General features: G+C 34.2%; 2 protein-coding genes across 10 annotated transcripts in view; one reads left to right on the plus strand and one right to left on the minus strand.

Moving 5' to 3' along the window:
- Positions 1–20,782, minus strand: part of EYS (EGF-like photoreceptor maintenance factor) — a 1,737,133-nt gene that overhangs the window by 920,838 nt on the left and 795,513 nt on the right.
- LOC143682714 (uncharacterized) overlaps positions 8,925–20,782 on the plus strand; it is a 34,201-nt gene continuing 22,343 nt past the window's right edge. For 6 of the 9 annotated variants that reach the window (XR_013175248.1, XR_013175246.1, XR_013175249.1 and 3 more), the window contains exon 1: positions 8,925–8,968. Coding sequence is in view for 1 of the 9 variants with exons in the window: in XM_077159243.1 (XP_077015358.1) it covers positions 9,123–9,128 (6 nt within the window). In the remaining 8 variants the exon portion in view is untranslated. The other 3 variants (XR_013175242.1, XM_077159243.1, XR_013175243.1) reach the window with 2 other exon arrangements.

Raw genomic sequence — 20,782 nt, forward strand, 5'->3', positions numbered from 1 at the left:
TGTCTGTCTTCAAACTTTCTTCTCTCTCAAGATTATTTTGGCTATTCTGGGTCGCTTGAATTTCCATATGAATTTTAGGATTGGATTGCCAATTTTTATCAAAAAGCCATCTGGGATTTTGATAGGGATTTTGTTGAATCTGTAACTTAGTTTTAGACTATTTCCATCTTAATAGCATTAAGTTTTTCAGTTCATAAACATGAGATGTTATTCAATTTATTTAGGTCTTTAATTTCATTCAACACTGTTTCATAGTATATGTTTTGTACTCCTTTAAATTTATTTCTAAATATTTTCTTTCTTTTTATGCTATTGTACATGGAATCATTTTCTCAGCTTCCTTTTCATATTGTTCAATGCAAATGTGCTTTTAATTTTGTGTCCTGCAACCTTGCTCAACTTGATTATTATTTCTCATATATTTTTAGTGGGTTTGCTGTGATTTTCTTTATGAAAGAACAAATAATTAAAGTTTTATTACCTTCTTTCCAATTTGCATGCCTTTTATTTCATTTTGTTGCCTAAATGCCCTGGCTAGTCCTTTCAGAAAATGTTGAATGGAAGTGGGGAGAGTGGACATCCTTATCTTGTTATTGATCTTAGGTGTAAGCATTCACTCCTTTACCATTAAACATGATATTAGCAATAGGTTTTTCATAGATGCCCTTTATCAGGTTGAAGAAGTTCCTTCTATTTCCAGTTTGATGAGTAATTTTATCTTGAAAATGTTGAATTTTCCAAATGCTTTTTCTGGATCTATTGAGGTGATCATGTGATTTGTGAACTTTATTCTGTTGATATGTCATTAATTGATTTTCAGAAGTTAAAACAAACTAGTGTCCATGGGATAAATCCCATGGTCATGGGATTTATTATCTTTTATTTTCTATATGTCTTTGGATTGGGTTTTCCCATATTTTGTTCAGGATTTTGCATTGTCTATAACTGCCTTTTCTTGTGATGTCTTTGTTAAGATTGGTATAAAGGCAATAAATGCCTCATCGAATAAATTGGAAAATATTCCCTTTTATTCTATTTTTTTGGAAAAGCTTGTGAAGAATTGGTGTTAATTCTTATTTAAATGTTTCATAAAATTAAACAGTAACATCATGAGGGGCTGAAGTTTGCATGTGTGTGAGAGGAATACTTTTATCATTAATCCAATCACATTGCTTATTGGGATTTATTCAGATGTTCTATTTCTTTTTTAGTCACACTGAATAGTTTGCATCTGTGAACTTTCCTATTTCACCTACGTTATCCATTTTTTTTACATTCAGTTGTTTAAGTATAGTCTCAGAATCGTTTTTATTTTTGTATTAGGTGTATATAGTACCTTGTTTCTTCATTTTAATAATTCAAGATCCTTTCTCTCTCTCTCTCTCTCACTCTATCCTTTCAGTTATTAAAGTTTTTTATTTTTTGGTCTTTTTAAAGAATAAACACACGATTTTGTGGAAATTCTCTATTGATTTTCCATGTTATATTTCATTAGCTTCCATTGTAATCTTTAATCTTTTAATTTTTTCCCCTTTTTTTTGCTTGGGTTTAGCATGCTTTTCTTTATCCAATGTCTTAAATTGGAAGGTTAGGTTATTAATTTGATATCTGTCTTCGTTTTTAAGGTGAGCATTTACAAATTTAAATTTCTCTCTAAGTACTGCTTTAGATGTATCCCGAATGTTCACTTTATTTTCTTTCACCTCAAAGTATTTTCTAATTTCCTTTGTATATATATTTTTCCTTTTACCTTTTATTTATTTAGGAGTCCGCTGTTTAATTTCACATAACTCTGAATTTCCCAAATGTCTTTCTTTTATTGATTTCTAATTTCATTCTATTGTAATGGAAAACATCCTTTATATGATATCATATTGTACAAACAGGTTTCATAATGATTACTTAGATATTTTATTTAAATATGTCTATGCATGTTAACTAAGAAATTCTTTTAACTTTATTGAGGTTTGTTTTATGGACTTGCATATGGTCTATTCTAGAGAATGTTCTGTGTGCACTTGAGAAGAACGTGCATTCTGTAAAGTTGGGTGGACGTTCTAGAAATGTCTGTTAGACGTAGTTGTTTTATAGTGTTGTTCAAGGCTTCTATTTTCTTGTTGATCTTCTGCCTATTTTCTTATTATTGAAAGCAGCTATTAAAGTCTGCAATTGCTTTACTGAATATTTCCACTTTCACTTCAGTCAGTTTCTGCTTTATATATATTGGAACACTCTTGTTAGATGCATATATATTCATAATTATATATCTTCCTGATGGATTGACTTTCACCACTATAAAATTTCTCTCTTTATTTCAAATAACACTTCATTTTGTAAAGACCATTTTTGTGATTTTAATAAGTCCATTCCACTTTCTTATTGTTGCTGTTTGCATGATATGTGATTTTCCGTCCTTTCATTTGTAACTTTTTTGCATATTTAAACCTAAAGTAAGTCTATTGTAGACAGTGTAGTTGGATCTGGTTTTGTTTTGTTTTGCTTTTCTGATCTAATCTGCCAATCTGTCTTTAGATTGGACTGCTTAATTCATTTATATTTAATACGATTATTAATTTAATTGGGTTTCTGTATGTCATTTTTCTTTACACTTTCTATATGTATCATGTCATGCCCTTTTTCTTCCTCTATTTCTCTTTTATTATATTTTCTGTATTAGTGAATGTTTTCTAATGTAAAATTTAACTCCTTTAATAATATTTAACAATATCCTTGAGTTATTTTCTTAGAGATTACTTTAGAACTTCTGATCTTCACTTAAACTCATGAGGATCTACTTCAGAGTTATACTAACTTAATTCCAGTGAGATATGGAAATGATCTCCTATATAGCTCTGTTATCTTTTATCCCTTTCTTGTGATTTATTCTTGTAACATCTATGTATATTATGAGCCCAAGAATACATTGATATAATTATTACTTTGTATAATTGTATACCTTTTACAGAAGCTGATAAGAATAAGGAGAACAAGTATATTCTTATAGCATTTGTTATTTTAGCCTTCTTATTTTACATTTCTGGTTTTCTCTATCTGTTTCTGTGAATTAATTTACTATCTAGTGTTATTTCCTTACTCCAATAGAGTGTTGATCTTTTGTGTTATTATTTTCTAGTATATTACATTTCTATCTGTTTTAATCCAAACAATACACTTTTATGAATGTGAATTTCCAACATAAATGTAAAGATACAAACCTTTTGTTTTAAATCATTTAGAAGAAGAAAGTTAACTTTTGTCACTTAAGAGAAGGAAAAGGAGAAATATGCTTTTACACTGGAATTTCTCATCACATTATTATACTTACCAATACTCTGCTTTTTTTTGTGGATTTGAATTAATATCTGGGGTTACTTACTTTCAGCCTGAAGAACTTCCTGGAATATTTCTTGTAACACAGGCTGCCAGAAAGAAATTCTCTCATTTTTTCTTTATCTGGGATGGTTTTAGTCATCTTCATTTTTCAAATATAGTTGTGCTAACTATATGAGTCTTTGTTGATAGGGTTTTGATTTTCTTCCCTCTCTCTCTCTCTCATCATTTTAAATGTCATCCCACTGCCTTCTGACTCCATTTTTCTGATAAAAACTTATCTGTTAATCTTATTGGATTTCCTTATATGTGAGGAATCTCATTACTCTCATTGCTTCAAAACTTTCTTTGCTTTGGCTTTCAGCATATTTACAATGATGTGTCTATGTATGGATCACTATTATTTATCCTACTTGCAGTTCTCTGGGCTTCTTGGCATGCATAGATTAATGTTTTTCATCAAACTTGGGAACTTAGATTTTCTTGGTGATCCTTTTCTCACTCTTCCTTGCAGGCACTCTCGTTATGTATATATTGGTGAGCTGAGTGGAGTTCCACAATACTCCGAGGCTTTGTTCATTTTTTCTTTCTGTTCTTTGGATTGTGCCTTGTGAAAGAAACCAATCACAGATGTCTATGTATTATATGATCCATTTACATGAAATGTCCAGAATTGGGAAATTTATGGTGACAAAAAGGAGATTAGTGTTTTCCTTCAACTATAGGGGCACAGGCTGGGTGAAATGGAAGATGACACTAACTGATAGAGAATTTCTCTTGAAGGTAATAAAACTGTTCCATAGTTGACTGATGGTGGCCCGCCCTGAAGTAACATTTTTAAAGTGCTGAACAAATCATGATCAACAACAGTAGCACATACCCTGTCATACCCATATTACATATCCAGCAAAGGTATTCCTTAAAAATGAAAGCTAACTGTCTTATTTTACCAGTTTACTATGGCAAACCCTACACAATTGGTTGGCTTAAACAATGGGAATTTAGCGGCTCATGGCTTTGAGGCCAATGAATCCAAAATGAAGGCATCAGCAGGGCAGCAGTGCTTCCTCCCCAAAGTTTGTAACTTTCTGGTGTTGTCTGCTGTCAATCTTTCTGGTTTCTTGGTTCGTAGCCCTGCCTCGGGTCATATGGAGATGTCCATCCTTTTCTCCTGTGTTCTGGTTTCTGGTTTCTCCTCATAGCTTTTCCTCACAATGTTGAAACCACAGGCAAGATCCAGGAGTCCTAACTAAAAAATCAAGATTCAGGCCAAAGGGTGGGCCATGGTGGCTCAATAGGCAGAGTTCTCGCCTGCCATGCCAGAGACCTGGGTTCGATTCTTGGTGCCTGCCCATTCAAAAAAAAAAAAAAAAAGATTCAGGCCCAAACCTGCTGCTTATCAGAATTTCTTTCTCTCCCATCCTGAAACTTCTTTCCTGAGTTTGTCTTATAGGCAGCCAAACTCAGCCACTGTTGGAGTACGTGCAGACACAGACACATTGAGTTCTTGCCCCTTGAGCAACCTCTGAGACACTAGGAACAAAAATCACCTTCCTCAGAACAAAGATTACAGAGTTGAGAAGTCCTCAGAAGAAAATGAACTGGGAGGAGTCCCTCAAAAGGAAGATAAGATGTGGCTGTTGATATATTTCAATCATATAGAGAGAGTCCTATAAACAACCAAGCAGAATATGCCAACTTGAATCTCCATCACTGTTTCCACTGCCCTTTGTTTCCATCCTATACAGGGGCTCAATTTTGGGAAGAGGGAGACAGATTCACGCTTGTCTCCTGTCCGCTTGTTGTTCAACCTCACAGTAAAACTTTATTTTCTTAAAATCTTGATGTCATGGAATTGGACATCAGACCCATTACTCCCTATCAAAGTCTGAATTTGTTCTGCTTATAAAGGACTCCAGTACTCCAGAATAAAGGCAACCATACTTCACTTAGCTACATCCTAACTGAAATAGTATCTTCAAAGAAATTACTATTGACAATGAGCCAATCCCAGGAGTGATTTAAGATAAAGAGCATGACTAAATCGGGTACATAATTTACTTCACCACACTAATTAAAGATATTTTTGGATAAAGGATAGCAGAATTCATTGCCAACAGATCTGCACTACAATAAGTGCTAAATATATTTACTGGTTGAAGAGTAACAGCACCACATGGGAAGTTTAATAAATTCTAAGAATGAAGAGCACCAAGAATTTTAAATATAGATTTAAAATATACTATTTTTCTTCTTTTTACTTCCTTAAAATACATAGGATTATTTAAAGAAAAATTATAACACTTTATGACAGCATTCATTATGTGTATAGATGTAATTCATGTGTATATAAACAATAGCACAAAGGTCTGATAGGCATGTGGGAATATAGTGACACAAGTTTATTATGTTTTATAGGAAGTGCTGGAGTATTAATGGGTTGTGATAAATTAAGAATACAATCACTAGAGCCACAATAAAAAATGTACTACAAAGGGAGTGTTCTTGTTTGCTAGCTGCCAGAATGCAATGTACTAGAAATGGAATGGCTTTTAAAAAGGGGAATTTAATAAGTTGCTAGTTTACAGTTCTAAGGCTGAGAAAATGTCCTAATTACAACAAGTCTATAGAAATGTCCAAGCAAAAACATCCAGGGATAGATACCTTGGTTCAAGAAGGCCGATGAAGTTCAGGGTTTCTCTCTCAAGTGGAAGGGCATATGGCGAACACAGAGTTTCTTTTTCATCTAGAAAGATATGTGGTGAACACAGTCAGGGTTCCTCTCTCATCTGGAAGGACACATGGCGAGCAAGGCATCATTTGCTAGCTTCTTCTCCTGGCTTCTCGTTTCATGAAGCTCCCTGGGAGGCATTTTCCTTCTTCATCTCCAAAGGTCGCTGGCTGATAGACTCTGCTTCATGGTGCTGCAGCATTCCCTGCTCTCTCCAAATCTCTTTCATTCTCCAAAATGTTTCGTCTTTCACAGGACTCCAGAAACTTTTCAAGACCCACCCAAATGGGTGGAGACATGTCGTCACCTAATCCAGTTTAACAACAACTCTTGATTAAATCACATCTCCAGGGAGATGATCTGATTACAGTTTCAAACATACAGTATTGAATAGGGATTATTCTGTCTTTATGAAATGGGATTTAGATTAAAACATGGCTTTTCTAAGGGACATACATCTTTCCAAACCAGCACAGGGAGGCAGTAAACAGAGGAATTGATATGTGCTATTAAAAAATCCAAACCAAACCAAACCAAAACCTTCATTAAGCCAATGGAAGACATAAGAGGAGGAAAAGGAGATCAAAATCAAGTGGGTTAACATGACCGACCTAAATCAAACCATTTCTATAATCACATTGAATGAAATGTCAATAGAATAAAAACCTCAAATTAAAGGCAGATTTTCTCAAAATGAATAAAAATAAGGTACAACTATATCTAGCAAAAAAAAATGAATTTCCAACATAAAGACAGATAATTTGACAGTAAGGAAAAAGAATGAATTATATATCAAGTGAACAAATAATAGCAGGGGCTGTAGTAATATCAAACAAGAAGAGTTCAAGATAAGGAGAATTACCAGAGATAATGAAAGAAATTTCATAACGATAAAAGAAAAGAAGCAGTTTATCAGTGAAATGTAACACTCATTAAAGTACTTGTACCAAATAAGAAAGAGATAATACACAATCATAATTGGACATTTTATCTCCTAAGTATTTAATAGAAAAACTAAAAAAATCAGCAATCATAAAGAAGATGTGAGCAAAACTATCATACACCTTAATGTGTTTGATTTATATAAAACAGACAGTGACTTCAGAATGCATAATGTTTTTAGTGCATATGAAATATTAGCCAGAGAGACAATGTCCTGGCTACAAAGCATGTTCCAGTATAAAATATTGAAATCTTACATAGTAATGTTCTCTAACCACACTGAAATTCAACAGAAATCAATAGAAAGAAGACATCCAAAAAAGTCACACACAATTTGAAATTAAGCAACTTCTTATTCACTGAAGGATTAAAGAAAAATAATTGCAAAAGAAATTAGAAAATACTTTTAACAAAAATATAAATAAGGAACTGCTAAAGCAGTGCTGACAGGAACATTTAAAGTTTAAATGCTTTTATTGTTAATAAGGAAAAAATTAATGATCTGAATTTCTACCTTAAGAAGCTAGAAAACACCAAGTGGTTAGAAGGAAGGCTATAAAAAGAATAAGCAAAGATATACATTAAATAGAAAATAAACAATGATATATTTATAAATACAAAATTTGGTTATCTGAAAACATTAATTACATTAATAACCGAACTTCTAGAAAAATGGATCAAGTAAAATAGAAAGAAAACAAAAATTATTAATATCACTGTCATGGTTAGGTTCATGTGTCAACTTGGCCAAGTGGTGGTACTTGTTTGTCTGGTTGGGCAAGTGCTGGCCTGTCTGTTGAATGAGGACATTTCATAGAATTAAATCATGATCATGTCTGCTGCATCCACAGCTGATTCCATTTGTAATCAGCCAAAGGGGAGTGTCTTCCGCAATGAGTGATGCTTAATCTGATCACTGGAAGCCTTATAAGGAGGATTCAGAAGAGACAGGCTCTTCCTGCTTTGGCTGGTGAGCCTCTCCTGTGGAGTTCGTCCAGACCCTCCATCGGAATGGTCGGCTTCACAGCCTGACCTGCATTCAGGTGGTCACATGAGACACTTTTATAAATTTTATATTTGCGAGTGTTCCCTGTTGATTCTCTTTCTCTAGAGAACCCTAACTAATACAATCATGAATGAAAGAGAGGTTTCTATGGACATTGAATTGATTATAAAGAATAAACAGCTTTATTCTAAAAATCTATGTAAGTTAGATAAAATAGACTAATTCCCATAAAAGCACATTTACAAAACAAAGAAAAAATGAAATAGAAAATCTGTGTAGAGCAATAGGTATTAAAGAAGATGTTTTCACTAAGATATTCTGTCAAACATTTAAACCAATTCTAGTCAAACTATCTCAGAAAATACGGGCAGACAGAACACATTCCAAGTAACATTAAGTAGTCAACATAACGCTGATACCAAAGCCTGTCAAAGGTGTTTTAAGTAAAGATAATTACAGGCCATTTTTATAATGACTATAGTTGCAAAAATCCTAAATGAAATATTATAAAATTGAATCAAGTAATATTTAACAAGGATACTATATCATGCTCAATAGAGTTTATCCCAAGAATGCATGGTTGGTTTAAATTTTAAAAATCCACGAAATTATAATAGCAAAAACATAAGAAATAAATACCATACCTACACTTAAATAATTTTGTTTTGGGTGGGGGTCCTGAAATCGAACCCAGGTCTCCTGCATGGAAGGCGAGCATTCTACTACTGAACCACCCATGCACCCTAAATGATTTTTTTAATTGAAAATTTCAACACCCTGTAATGAAAAAAACTCTCAACCTAATAAAGAAATAAAAGTGCAAATAAAATAAAAATTCCCCAGTCTGATAAAGGGCACTAATAAAGAATGGGAAGCTAGCATAATAATTCAGGGTGACATAATAATTCATGGTGACATACATGGTGACATGGTGATTTTACCCTAAGATCAGGATCAAGGTAAGGATGATGAATTTCTATCTTCTTTGAAATATTTTACCTAGATTTTAGCATAAGAAGACCATGAGATAGTATTAGAAAGACACAAAAATGTCTCTAGTCACAGGGAATAAGATTGTCCTCATAGAAATCTTATGGGATATGTTGAGCAAGCATGAAAGTAAGTAAGTAAACATAATGTTTTTAGGATATAGTGTCATTACAAATACATGAGTTGTACATCTGTATGCAACAGAAAAATTTAGAAATGAAACTTAAGAAAATTCTATTTAAAATAACTTTAAAAAATCCCATGAAATATTTAAGAAAGAAATTTTTCATTCCATTTTTTGGAAGACATGGTATCTTGATTTGATAATGCTGCCAGAAAGCAACATACCAGAAATGGAAAGGCTTTTAAAAAGGGAATTTAATAAGTTACACATTTACAGTTCCAGTGCCAAGAAAATGTCCAAACTAAGGCACCAGCAAGGGGTTGCCTTCACTCAGGAAAGACTGATGCTGTATGAAACACCTCTGTTAGCTGGTGTCTATTGGTGTCTTTGGCTTTGGACACCTCTGTCAGCTGGGAAGGCACATGGGAACATCTGCTAGCTTTCTCTACCAGATTCTTCAAATACTTCTCCAAAAGTCTCTGGCTTTGTGGGCTCTAAAGCTTTTTCCAAAATGTTTCCTTCTTAAAGGGATTCAGTAAGTGACCTCAGCTTGAATGGGTAGAGACACATCTCCATGGAAACCACCTAATCAAAAGTTCCCACCCACAACTGGGTGGGTCACATCCTCAGAGGAACAATTTAACCAACAAAACTGTCGTATACCCAGCAATACTGTATCACAATTAAAGAACATGGATTTTCTGGGGCACACAACAGTTTCAAACCAGCACACGTGGTATTTTTAAGATATCTATTGTCCCTAAATTGATTCCAACAATCAGTGTAATCAGCATAGCCTTACCTTAATTGCAGCTTTAAAAGTTTTAAAATAGGAATTATAAGTGAATTTTGAAATTTTTATGGGGATGCAAAACATTTCTGAAAATGTATAATAATATTGAAGTACGTACATTTGCTGATTCCAAGACTTACATGGTAACTATAATTGAGGTAGTGAGATATTTTGGATAGATAAATAGAGAAATGCAACAGAATAGAGAGCCCTGAAATAAACCCACACTTATATGCTCAATGAATTTTTTTTAAAGGGACCCATAACTATTTACAGTCAAAATAAAACCTTCATGCCAATTTGTGTATTGGCACAATTGTAAACCTCTATGGGGGGGAAATGTAAATCTTGATCCCTAACCCTCACATCACATGTAAAAATGAATTCAAGATGTTAGAGACCAAAACATTCAGTGTTTAGTGACAAGGATGAAAATATCATGACTTGATGGTGTGAAGGTCACAGATAGCGTATCCATAAAAGAAAAAGAAAATCAATAAATTACACTTTATAAAAGTTAAAATATTCTCTCTATTAAAAGATATTTAGAGGGCAGGCAATGGTGGCACATTGGCAGAGTTCTTATCTGCTGTGCTGGAGACCCAGGTTTGTTTTCCAGTACCTGCCCACGTAAAAAAAAAAAAAAAAGATATTTAGAAAGTGAGAAGACAAGACAGAGGTGGCAAAAATATTCTCTGAATGTATAACTGATGAAAGAAAATCAATGACACAAGTATATACAAACATATACAAATACATTCATGCACTCAATGATAAAAAGATAATGAACCTAATTTTAAAAATTTGGAAAAAGCCTTGGTTGGAAACTTCACAATTATTCAAAAAAACTTATGGATTTGAAATCACTTTGTTCTGATATTTTTTCTGTATACAATTTCATCTTGTTCTCACTCAGAAAGTGAAATAACTAGTAGCTGAAAATTAAAATACAAAATATAAATAAAGTCTTTATCATTGTAAAGTTTATGTGGCATTTGCTGAATTTTGTTTGGTAGTTCTAATACTTATATTGAGAATGGAGTGCACATCATAGGTTAGCTATTCAAGTAAAATACAGTAAAGCTTTTATTCTTGTCCGTTGGTCACAAAATAAAATCGTTTGTCCTCAGCTGTCATTCCAGAACATTTTATATGATTCAACATCAGATAAAATATGAATAAAGTAACCATTATCTTCCAAGGTAATTGGGCTTCAAATACACCTGGACAATTTTTATACATTTTAAAAGAAAGAAATATCTCTAAAAGGAAGAACAGTTCTTTAGCATGGATATATTTATAAGTAAAGAAAAAAGACATTTCATATGCTTTTTTGACAAATACAAAATACAACATTGAGCTTATGGATATCAATGTTTCATGATTACAATGTCATGGTTCACTAAATTAAAGGGTTAGAATATATTTAATCAATATGCTCAATGTGGGATCCAAGACAATGAGGAAGCTATGCACATAAAGTGAATTCAAAACCTATAAAAGTAGACAAAGAAGGAAAATTAATAGATTGCATTATCCATGAATTCACTAATTGATTTATATAATCAGTTTAGCATGTTGTCAAGGTCAGATTCAGATGCCTAAGTAAGATATTTGGACAGGTCTGGGAAAATGTACCATCTCACGTTATATATATAAATGCTCCTGTATAATAATTGTTTCTAAAGTTCCTTTTTGAGTTTTAGATTTATTCAAGTTTATACTGAATTTCACTGGCTATCAAAGGCCACACTAAGAAAACAAAATCAGAAAAGGCATCCACTTATTTATTCATTTATTCAATTAACTTTAATTGAACACTTAACTTCATGCCAAACTCTATACTGTGCACTGTGGATACAGACATAAATACTTAAAAACAGGCATTCAAGCATTCTAGAATAGAAATATTAAAAAGTAAGCAACTTATTCTATTAAGGAAGCAGTGGTATGGGGTGTGGAAAGTCTGAATGATTAAAGTCATGCTTGAGCCAAGTCTTAAAAGAAAAAAAAAGTTCATGTAATACCTAGGTAAAATGAGGAGGCTAGGGAAAGTTTTGTATCCTCTGTTAAGATAAAATATATGATTAAATTATATTTATTTTCTTGAAGACAGCACTGACAAGAACTGTGAAGTAAAATTTTACTGCATTTACAGGCTAAGGTATCCATTTTTTTACATAGACTAATGATTTGCACACTTAAAATATATTTTAATAAATATTCAACATACAAACATTAGCACTTCATACAGTAATTATTTCATTATTATCTTTCAATTGAACAAAAATATTCTTAAACTAACATTTACCTATATGTATATGTCTTCATGAATTATATGAGTACTTCTTTAAGCCTTTTAATTATGTTATATTCCTCTTAATTTAATTTGCAGGTTTTTAGAAAGATGTCACTGTGAATGTATGTTGCTGTGGAACTCACATGAACTCACATGAACAAAAATAATTTAATTAATGCAGATGGGTGCACAAGTGGTTCATTGATTGAATGCTCACCTTCCATGCAGGTGAGCTAAGAGTTTGATTCCCAGACCAGGCACCCCCCCAAAACACACACACACACACACACACACACACACACAAAAAAAAAAAAAAAATAATAAAAAGCAAAAAACAAGCAAACAAAATTAATACAGAAAAGATCACATATGTTTAAAATATACAATGCCATACTATGGTCTTTGAATAATATCTACTATATAAAATTTTATTTGAACTCATTTGATAGGCACAGTAATTTCCTGCTTAGAAAAGCAAATCAGTATTTTTATAAACAAATTGAGGGGATTCTAGCAAGCCCCCCCAAATGTCTGTCTCTCATGAAGGGGCAAGAGAAGAGGAACAGAAGGTCATACGAGAGTGGGAAAATCTGTATATCCATGCCTCCTCTGGAGCTCAACAGTGGCAGCGGAGATAGAGAATAAACGTTGATACCATACAAAATTATTTTCCCCTTTAACTAAGATAGGCAAGACATTGAGATGTTTGCTTTCAGATGAGTGTTTATGAGAAAAAATTTATGATAAACATCAAGGTCGAATCAAATAACTCTTGTTTCAAGACAGCGACAGATTTCATCTCAGTATAAGAGGATGAAACTAACTCTCATAGGGTTGGTTTGCTCCCAATTCAAGGAAGCTTCTAGTTAATACAGGAACTTAAAAAAATAACATGAAAAGATAAATATCTCAGATTTGGTTATTTATAATCTGAATTTCTTTTCCAAGAATTTATGATGCTTCAAGGGTAAAGAGAATAAGTAAAATATAAATCACTTCCTTCGAATTAAAATTAGTTTTTACAGTCTTCGAGTTTGAGTCCTTCCTAGGCATGGCATGAATACTGCCCATGCAAAAAAAAAAAAAAAAAAAAAAAAAAATGTTGCTGTAGAGGGTGATGCTGACTGTCACATCTTCAGATCTCTAGTTTGAAAACTCAAGGGAACCACCAGGTTGTACACAAATAGCTCAGCATCTCAGAATTTAGAAATAACACTTACCAATCTGGAATAGATATGACTGCTGTAAGAGTTTACAATCTAGGAACCTTTACAATAAACCTTCCCCTGATAACCTATACTCTCAAATACAATTTTCAGAGTTTGTACATTGCAGTGAGTCCATATCAGTGAGACATTTTAATATCTGGCTTTTCATTCCTGGCTTATTTCACTCAACATACTGTTCTCAACATTTATTCACCTATTTGCATGCCTCATACCTTCATTCCTTCTTTCAGCCACTCAGTATTCTATTGTACGTATAGACACATATGGCCCTTCTGTTCATTAGTTGATGTACCCTTCGGCCACCAGCATCCATTGAAAATTGTGAATATTGTCACCATAAACACCAATGTGCAAATGTCCATTCATGTCCCTTCTTTCAGTTCCCCAAGTATGTACCTAATAAAAGGGTTGCAGGATCATATGGCAACCCTATACTTAGCCTCCTGTGGAACCACCACACTGCCTTCCAGAGGGATGCATCATTATGCTTCTCTACCAAAAATAAATAGGTACATTTCACTCTCTCTCCACATTTTCTCCAGAACTTGTATTTTTCTGTTTATGTTTAAACAGTTTTATTCCTCCACCATATAATCCATCCTAAGTAAACAATCATGGTCACAGATATAATCAAATAGCTAAGCATTCACCACCACAATCTATATGAGGACACTTCCATTTCTTCCACAAAGAAAGAAGAGGGGAAAAAAAGAAGCAAATATTAAAACAATCATAAAATAAGATAAATAGGAGAAGCAGCACTACCAAGAATCCCATACCCCTCCCTTATATCCCCCTCTTGTTGACATTTAGCTTTAGTATATTGCCTTTGTTACATTTAACAAGAGCATATTACAATGCTACTTTTAACTATAGACCCTAGTTTAAGCCTGTTTTATTTTTTCTGTACACCATCCCATTTTCAATACCTTGCACTTCTGACATTCAATTGTTCTCCCTCATGTAAAAGATCCTTATTTTGTACATTTAATCACTGTGCTGGTTTGAAAGTGTTATGTACTCCAGAAAAGCCATGCCCTCTAACCCTGATTCAATATTAGAGGGTGGAAACCTTTGATTAGATTGTTTCTGTTGAGACTGACCCACTCAATTGTGTATGTAACCTTTTGATTCAATTGTTCCCATGGAGATGCTATACACCCAGTTGTGGGTGTGACCTTTTGTTTAGATGGAGAGTCTACCCATTCAAGCTAGGTCTTGATTAGTTTACTGGAGTCCTTTAAAAGGGGAGATACTTTGGAGAAAACACAGTTGCTTCAGAGTCAACAGTGAAACAAACATCTGGAGATCTTGGTGTGACAACAGAAAGAGCAGATACTTAGACATGGATGTTTGGAGAATCAGAGCCAAGTAAACATTGCCATATGCCTTCCCATGAGATGCAAAGCAAGCCAGAACTCAGAGTTGTGTCCTGGAGGAGCTATGTGGAAGCCCACAGATGCTTAGAGAGGAAACCACTGGCATTAGAAGCTGAAAGCAATGGAACTAGGAACAAGGACCAGCAGATGCCAGCCACGTGTATTCTCGTGTGATAGACATTGGCCTTTCTTGAGACAAACAAGGTATCTTTCTACAGATGCCTTAGATTGGAAATTTTTATGGCCTTAGAACTGTAAACTTGTAATGTAATAAATTCCTTTTTGAAGCCATTCCATTTCAGGTATATTGATTCCAGCACTATTAGCAAACCAAAACAAATCACCATCATTAGCCATTCTAGGTTTTGTTAACAGCCCCAGTCTTTGTCTTTGATCTTTCCATCTAGTGTCATGCATGCCTGTAGCCTTCCCTTTCAACCATACTTGCACTCAGCTTTGTCCAGTGTACTTACAACATGGTGCTACCATCAGGTAGTATTGTGCTCTCTATTACTGGATCTTTACAATCAATCTTGAGTAACATTCTGTTCTCCTCCAGCATCAAATACCCAGTCTTTATCTTCTTTCTGTTTACTGAAAACTTGTGTTCTCAACTTTAACTCTCAAAGTTTACTCATTAATATTAATACATATTAGTGAGACCATACAGTATTTGTCCCTTTGTTTCTGGCTAATTTCACTCAATATGATGTCTTCAAGGTTCATCTACATTGTTGCACACATCGTGACTTTATTCTGACAATATTATATCTTATTATTTTTAACTCTTTTTACCCTTACTGATAGACTTCATTTCCTATACTCATCTCCAGACATCTTCTCTCCTGTCTTTTTCTATTTGCCTGTAGTGTTCCCTTTAATTTTTCTTGTAGAATAGGCCTCCTGTTCACAAACTCTCTCAGTGATTGTCTGAAAATATTTTAAACTCTTCCTCATTTTTGAAGGACAGTTTGGCTGGGTATAGAATTCTTGGTTGGTAGTTTTTCTCTTTCAATATATCAAATTTGACATACCACTGCCTTATCACCTCCATGGTTTCTGCTGAGAAAGTCTTCACATAGTATTTTGAGCTTCCCTTATATGTAATGAATCAATTTTTTTCTTGATGCTTTCAGAATTTTGTCTTTATCTTTGACATTTGACAATTAGCTTAGTAAGTGCCTTGGAGTAGGTCTGTTTAGCTCTGTTTTGTTTGGGGTATGCTGCACTTCTTGGATCTGTAATTTTATGTCTTTCATAAGAGATGGGAAATTTCCAATGATTATTTGCTCCATTATTCTTTCTGCCCCTTTTCCTTCCTCTTCTCCTTCTGGGACATGTATAACACATATATTGTGTGCTTCATGTTGTCATTCAGTTCCCTGCTACCTTGCTCATATTTTTCCATTCTTAGTATCTGCTCTTTTGTGTGTAGGATTTCAGATATCCTGTCTTCTAATTCATGAATCCTTTCTTCTGCCTAATCAAATCAGTTGTTATAAATTTTCATTATGTTTCTCACCTCTTTGATTGTGCCTTTCATTCCCATAAGTTCTGCCATTTGTTTTTTCAAGCTTTTGACTTCTTTTTTATTTTTATTTTTAATTTTTACATGGGCAGGCCCAGGAATCAAACCCGGGTCCTCCGGCATGGCAGGCAAGCATTCTTGCCTGCTGAGCCACCGTGGCCCACCCTTTGGCTTCTTTTTAATAGTTGCTCAATGTCTTCTTTATATCCGTAATCTCTTTTGTCATATCTTCCCCTAACTAGTCAACTTGATTTTCTATTCGATTTAGCATGCTGTTTGAACATCTTTAATCAGCTTTTCCAACTCCTGAATCTCATTTAAAGTGTTAGCTTGTTCCTTTGACTGGGACATATCTTCCATTTTCCTAGAATGACTTGAATTTTTTTGCTGATGTCTAGGCATCTGATTTCCTTGATTAGTTTATTCTGGAGGTTGTTTTCATTCTTTTACCTATGGTTTTCTTGTTGGTTGGGTTTGTTCTCTAGTGGTCGTTTTGCATTCCATTCAATTTATTCTAGAACTTTAGCATAGCTTCTGTTTAACTTATCAGAATTTTTCTGCTCTTGATTTTCTGGTTCTTACCCTGCCTATAGGGAAGCATTTTTTGAGGCATGTCTCCCATATGATAGACCCTGATGAAATTATTCCAGACAAGGCAGGACAAGGTCTGTGGAGGAGGGTGTAATCAGTATCAGGTCTCCCTGAGGATGAGACCTAGCAGGTTGTCTGACTTTTCTGTGAAAACTCTAGATTCTGTGGGTTTTCATTTCCTATCCTGCAGGTAACATTTGTCATCCCACAGTTCCCCACTGGCATAAAATGGTGTGGAGCCTTAAATTCTCAGTCTGGCAAGGGTGTGGCTGAGACAGAGGCTGAGGTAGAAGATAAGCTTAACCTGTCTCTGATTCCCACCACCTGGGGTCTGAATTCCCTAAAGGAGGGCCAACACTTGAGCTGGGCCCCACCCCACATTTTCTTGGGGAAGATATGCCCCTTTAAGGAATTAATTCCTTCACTTGAGTTGTTACTTTGAGTCCCAGACCTACCTTAACTTCGCCCTTGCCTGAGTCAGTGCTGACAATTGAAAATGCCTAAGGCTTCCTCTAATGAGCTACTTAGAATACTTTTAAACAAGGAAAAAAAAGAGAAAATTTTTTTTTTTTTAATTTAAAAGACCATTTTCAGAGCCAGTCTCCCCAGCCCCCAAGGCTTGCCAATCATGAGACAGAGTTACTACCTGGCTCTACATGCCCCTTTTCTTGAGACACAGCTTTTTCCCAGTATGGAACACTTGGCCAACTTCAGAAGTCTCCACTTTTTGTGTTTTTTGTTTTTTCTCACCCATTACACACTGGTGCACAGTGTGTGTCTGGTTGTGGATGTCCCTCAAACAATTGTTCCAGATAGTTCTTGGCTATTTTTTTTAATCTTCTCTAGAAGACTAACTAAATTGTACAACTCCCTACATCACCATCTTGCCCTGCTTCTCTTCTGATAGAATGAGTTTTGAGAGGACACTCAATGCACTGTCTTCAAGTGAAAACAATTTGTTAGGGTGTGTGTGGGAGGGGATAATAAACAATGGTGTCTAATTAAAGCATATCTGATTTATTCACTGTGCTATCTTTATGAACCCAGTGTAAAATACTTCAGGATCATGTAGTAATAGCTATATTTTCCAGCACACAAGACTGTGGATTGTCAATTCTGCCAATTAAAGAAAGGTACATCTGCACTTCCAGTCATCCAAAGGAATGACTAAAATATTTTTATGATCATTGAAAAGTATAAGTAGGATAAATCTCTGAAAGAAGGATCCCCATCTTCATGCAGGAATTTGCCTGAAAGAAGAGGATGGAATTTCCATAGGGAAATAAAGGAAACCAAACCAAACAAACATGCAGGTCTATTTACTTTAAAACATGGACAAAAGAATAATTTGCTAGCTTGAAGGTTGTAATGCTTTTATCATGATGTAGAGCAATAATAACAATGTTATGGAAAATTACAGAGCAGGTATTAGTCATTTATGCATCATAACCAAAAGAAAAAAAGTAATATAACACAGTAGTATATCCTCAAATAATTTAACTTCTGCCTGCCTCTTGTCCTCTGCAACGAAAACTTGAATTTGTCCAGAAAGAATACTGAAGTAAAGTTTTCAGGAAATTCCTGAGAAGTAATGAATCAAACATTTGAAGCATGTATGATTTCCTCTTTAAAAGATCTTAAAAGTTAGGCTCCCTTGTAAGTTAACTTTGAAAAGATCATTGTTACAGATTTAATAGGTACAGACATTTTGGGAAATAAAATCTGAGAAGGAAGTTAACTGTATATTATCAAAACTGAATCGGAGGCAGGCCATGGCGGAGGCAGTATTGTATGACAAAGATAAGAAGATTGAAATTTACATGAGAGGATATGTATGTCATGAAGAATAATCCCACTTGCTCACATAGTTCTCTGAGGATATGGTGGGGAAGAGCAGTATTTACTTCCCATTGCCTGTTTCTCTGTGCCACATTTCTGCAGGTGCTCAAAAAAAGTCTCAGGGATGGTTAGAATTATGGTCAGGACAAGTTATTTTATAGTTCAGAGAAGCAGCAGCAGGGTTTTCACTTTATGAAAGTGATTTTGTGGACGTGATGTACAAGAACAGAGGAAAAAAATATCTTCAAAAATACTATACTACAAGATGGAGCTAAAGAGATTTCTGTAAAATTTTCTGACAAGGTTACCTCATATTGGCAAGACATGAATCAGGTGTCAATTTTGTGGTTAGACTTCTCAGTAATTATAATTAAAAAGACATTGTTTACTTCAAAATTGATTGTACCTCAGCATTTGATTTATACACAAAAAAGATAAAATTTTAAGATAGCTACTCCAAGCAGAAAGCAAGGATTGCATTTTTTTTTTTTTTTTTTTAGAAAAGGATTGCATTTTAATAGTTGAATGCAGGAACCCCTATTTTCAGAAAACTAAATAGTTTCTTCGTCTTCAGACAGTTGGTCTTAAAACCTGTATTTTACTTTAAACTGTGAATTTTACATATTTTGCCTTATATATTCATGCACACAATCATTAGGACAGGGTTCAATTTTATCAATAAGCTTCCTAAGTAAGGCAAAACATGCAAAAAACTAAACGAATTGCAATTTATGGATTTAGATACAAACCTTTCAAAAAGCAAATTTTTAAATTAGGTGAATCCACTTTGCTATTGTCATGTCCAGTAATTAAGAAATTTTGACTTTGGTCTAGTGCTAGACATTACTGAAAAATATAAAGAATATAATATATCAAATCATTCATTGGCTCAGCTTAATTTTTCAGAAACTGGATAAATTAAGACAGAATTTTCTTCCAAGGAACATAAAATTTCGTGAGAGAGATGTTCAGTCATGCATATCATAAAATATGTAAAATAGTGTAAAATAATAAAATAAATTGGAAGAAGACACTGGATTGAGCATTTTTGTCAGTGTTTCTGAGTAGATAGGTCAGGGCAGAACTCTGATGTCATTGCTTAAATTCACGGATTGTTTTTATTAATTTTTGTACTTTTAGTTTGTAGCACAGCATCTCAGTGTTTACTCAGTAACTACTACAAATAATAAATAAATGGATGAATATATAAAGCAAGTTTTAAAGGATAAATTCAAATTCAAGTTAGCTAAGCGAAAATATGTAAATACTGTTCTCCATATACCGTTCTTTGGCATGAAAAATGCCATAGAAGTGTGTGTACGTGAATTTCCTTAATCTGGTTCAGATATAGAATACATGGGAGTGGTAGCATTTTGTGCTGATTTGAAAGGATGTATGCCCCTAGAAAAGCCATGTTTTAATCTAAATCCCATTTTGTAAAAGCAGAATAATCCCTATTCAATACATATTTCAAATACGTTTGAAATTAATCAGATCATCTCCCTGGAGATGAGATTAAATCAAGAGCAGTTGTTAAACTGGGTTAGGTGACAACATATCTCCACCCATTTGGGTGGGTCTTGAGAAGTTTCCGGAGTCCTGTAAAAGAAGAAACGTTCTGGAGAATGAGAGATTCGAAGGAAGAAGAGAATGCTGCAGCACCACGAAGCAGAGAGTCCACCAGCCAGCGACCTTTGGAGATGAAGAAAGAATACATGTCCCAGGGAGCTTCATGAAAACAGGAAGTCAGGAGAGAAAGCTAGCAGATGACACCATGTTCTCCATGTGCCCTTTCAGCTGAGAGAGAAGCCCTGACTGTGTCTACCACGTGCCTTCTCACTTGAGAGAGAAACCTTGAACTTCTTCAGCCTTCCTGAATCAGGTATCTTTCCCTGAATGGATACCTTTGATTGGATATTTCTATAGATTTCCTTTAATTGGGACATTTTCTTAGCCTTAGAACTGTAAACTAGCAACTTATTAAATTCCCCTTTTTAAAAG

Source organism: Tamandua tetradactyla, chromosome 5, assembly GCF_023851605.1.
Source record: "Tamandua tetradactyla isolate mTamTet1 chromosome 5, mTamTet1.pri, whole genome shotgun sequence".
Taxonomy (NCBI): Eukaryota; Metazoa; Chordata; class Mammalia; order Pilosa; family Myrmecophagidae; genus Tamandua; species Tamandua tetradactyla.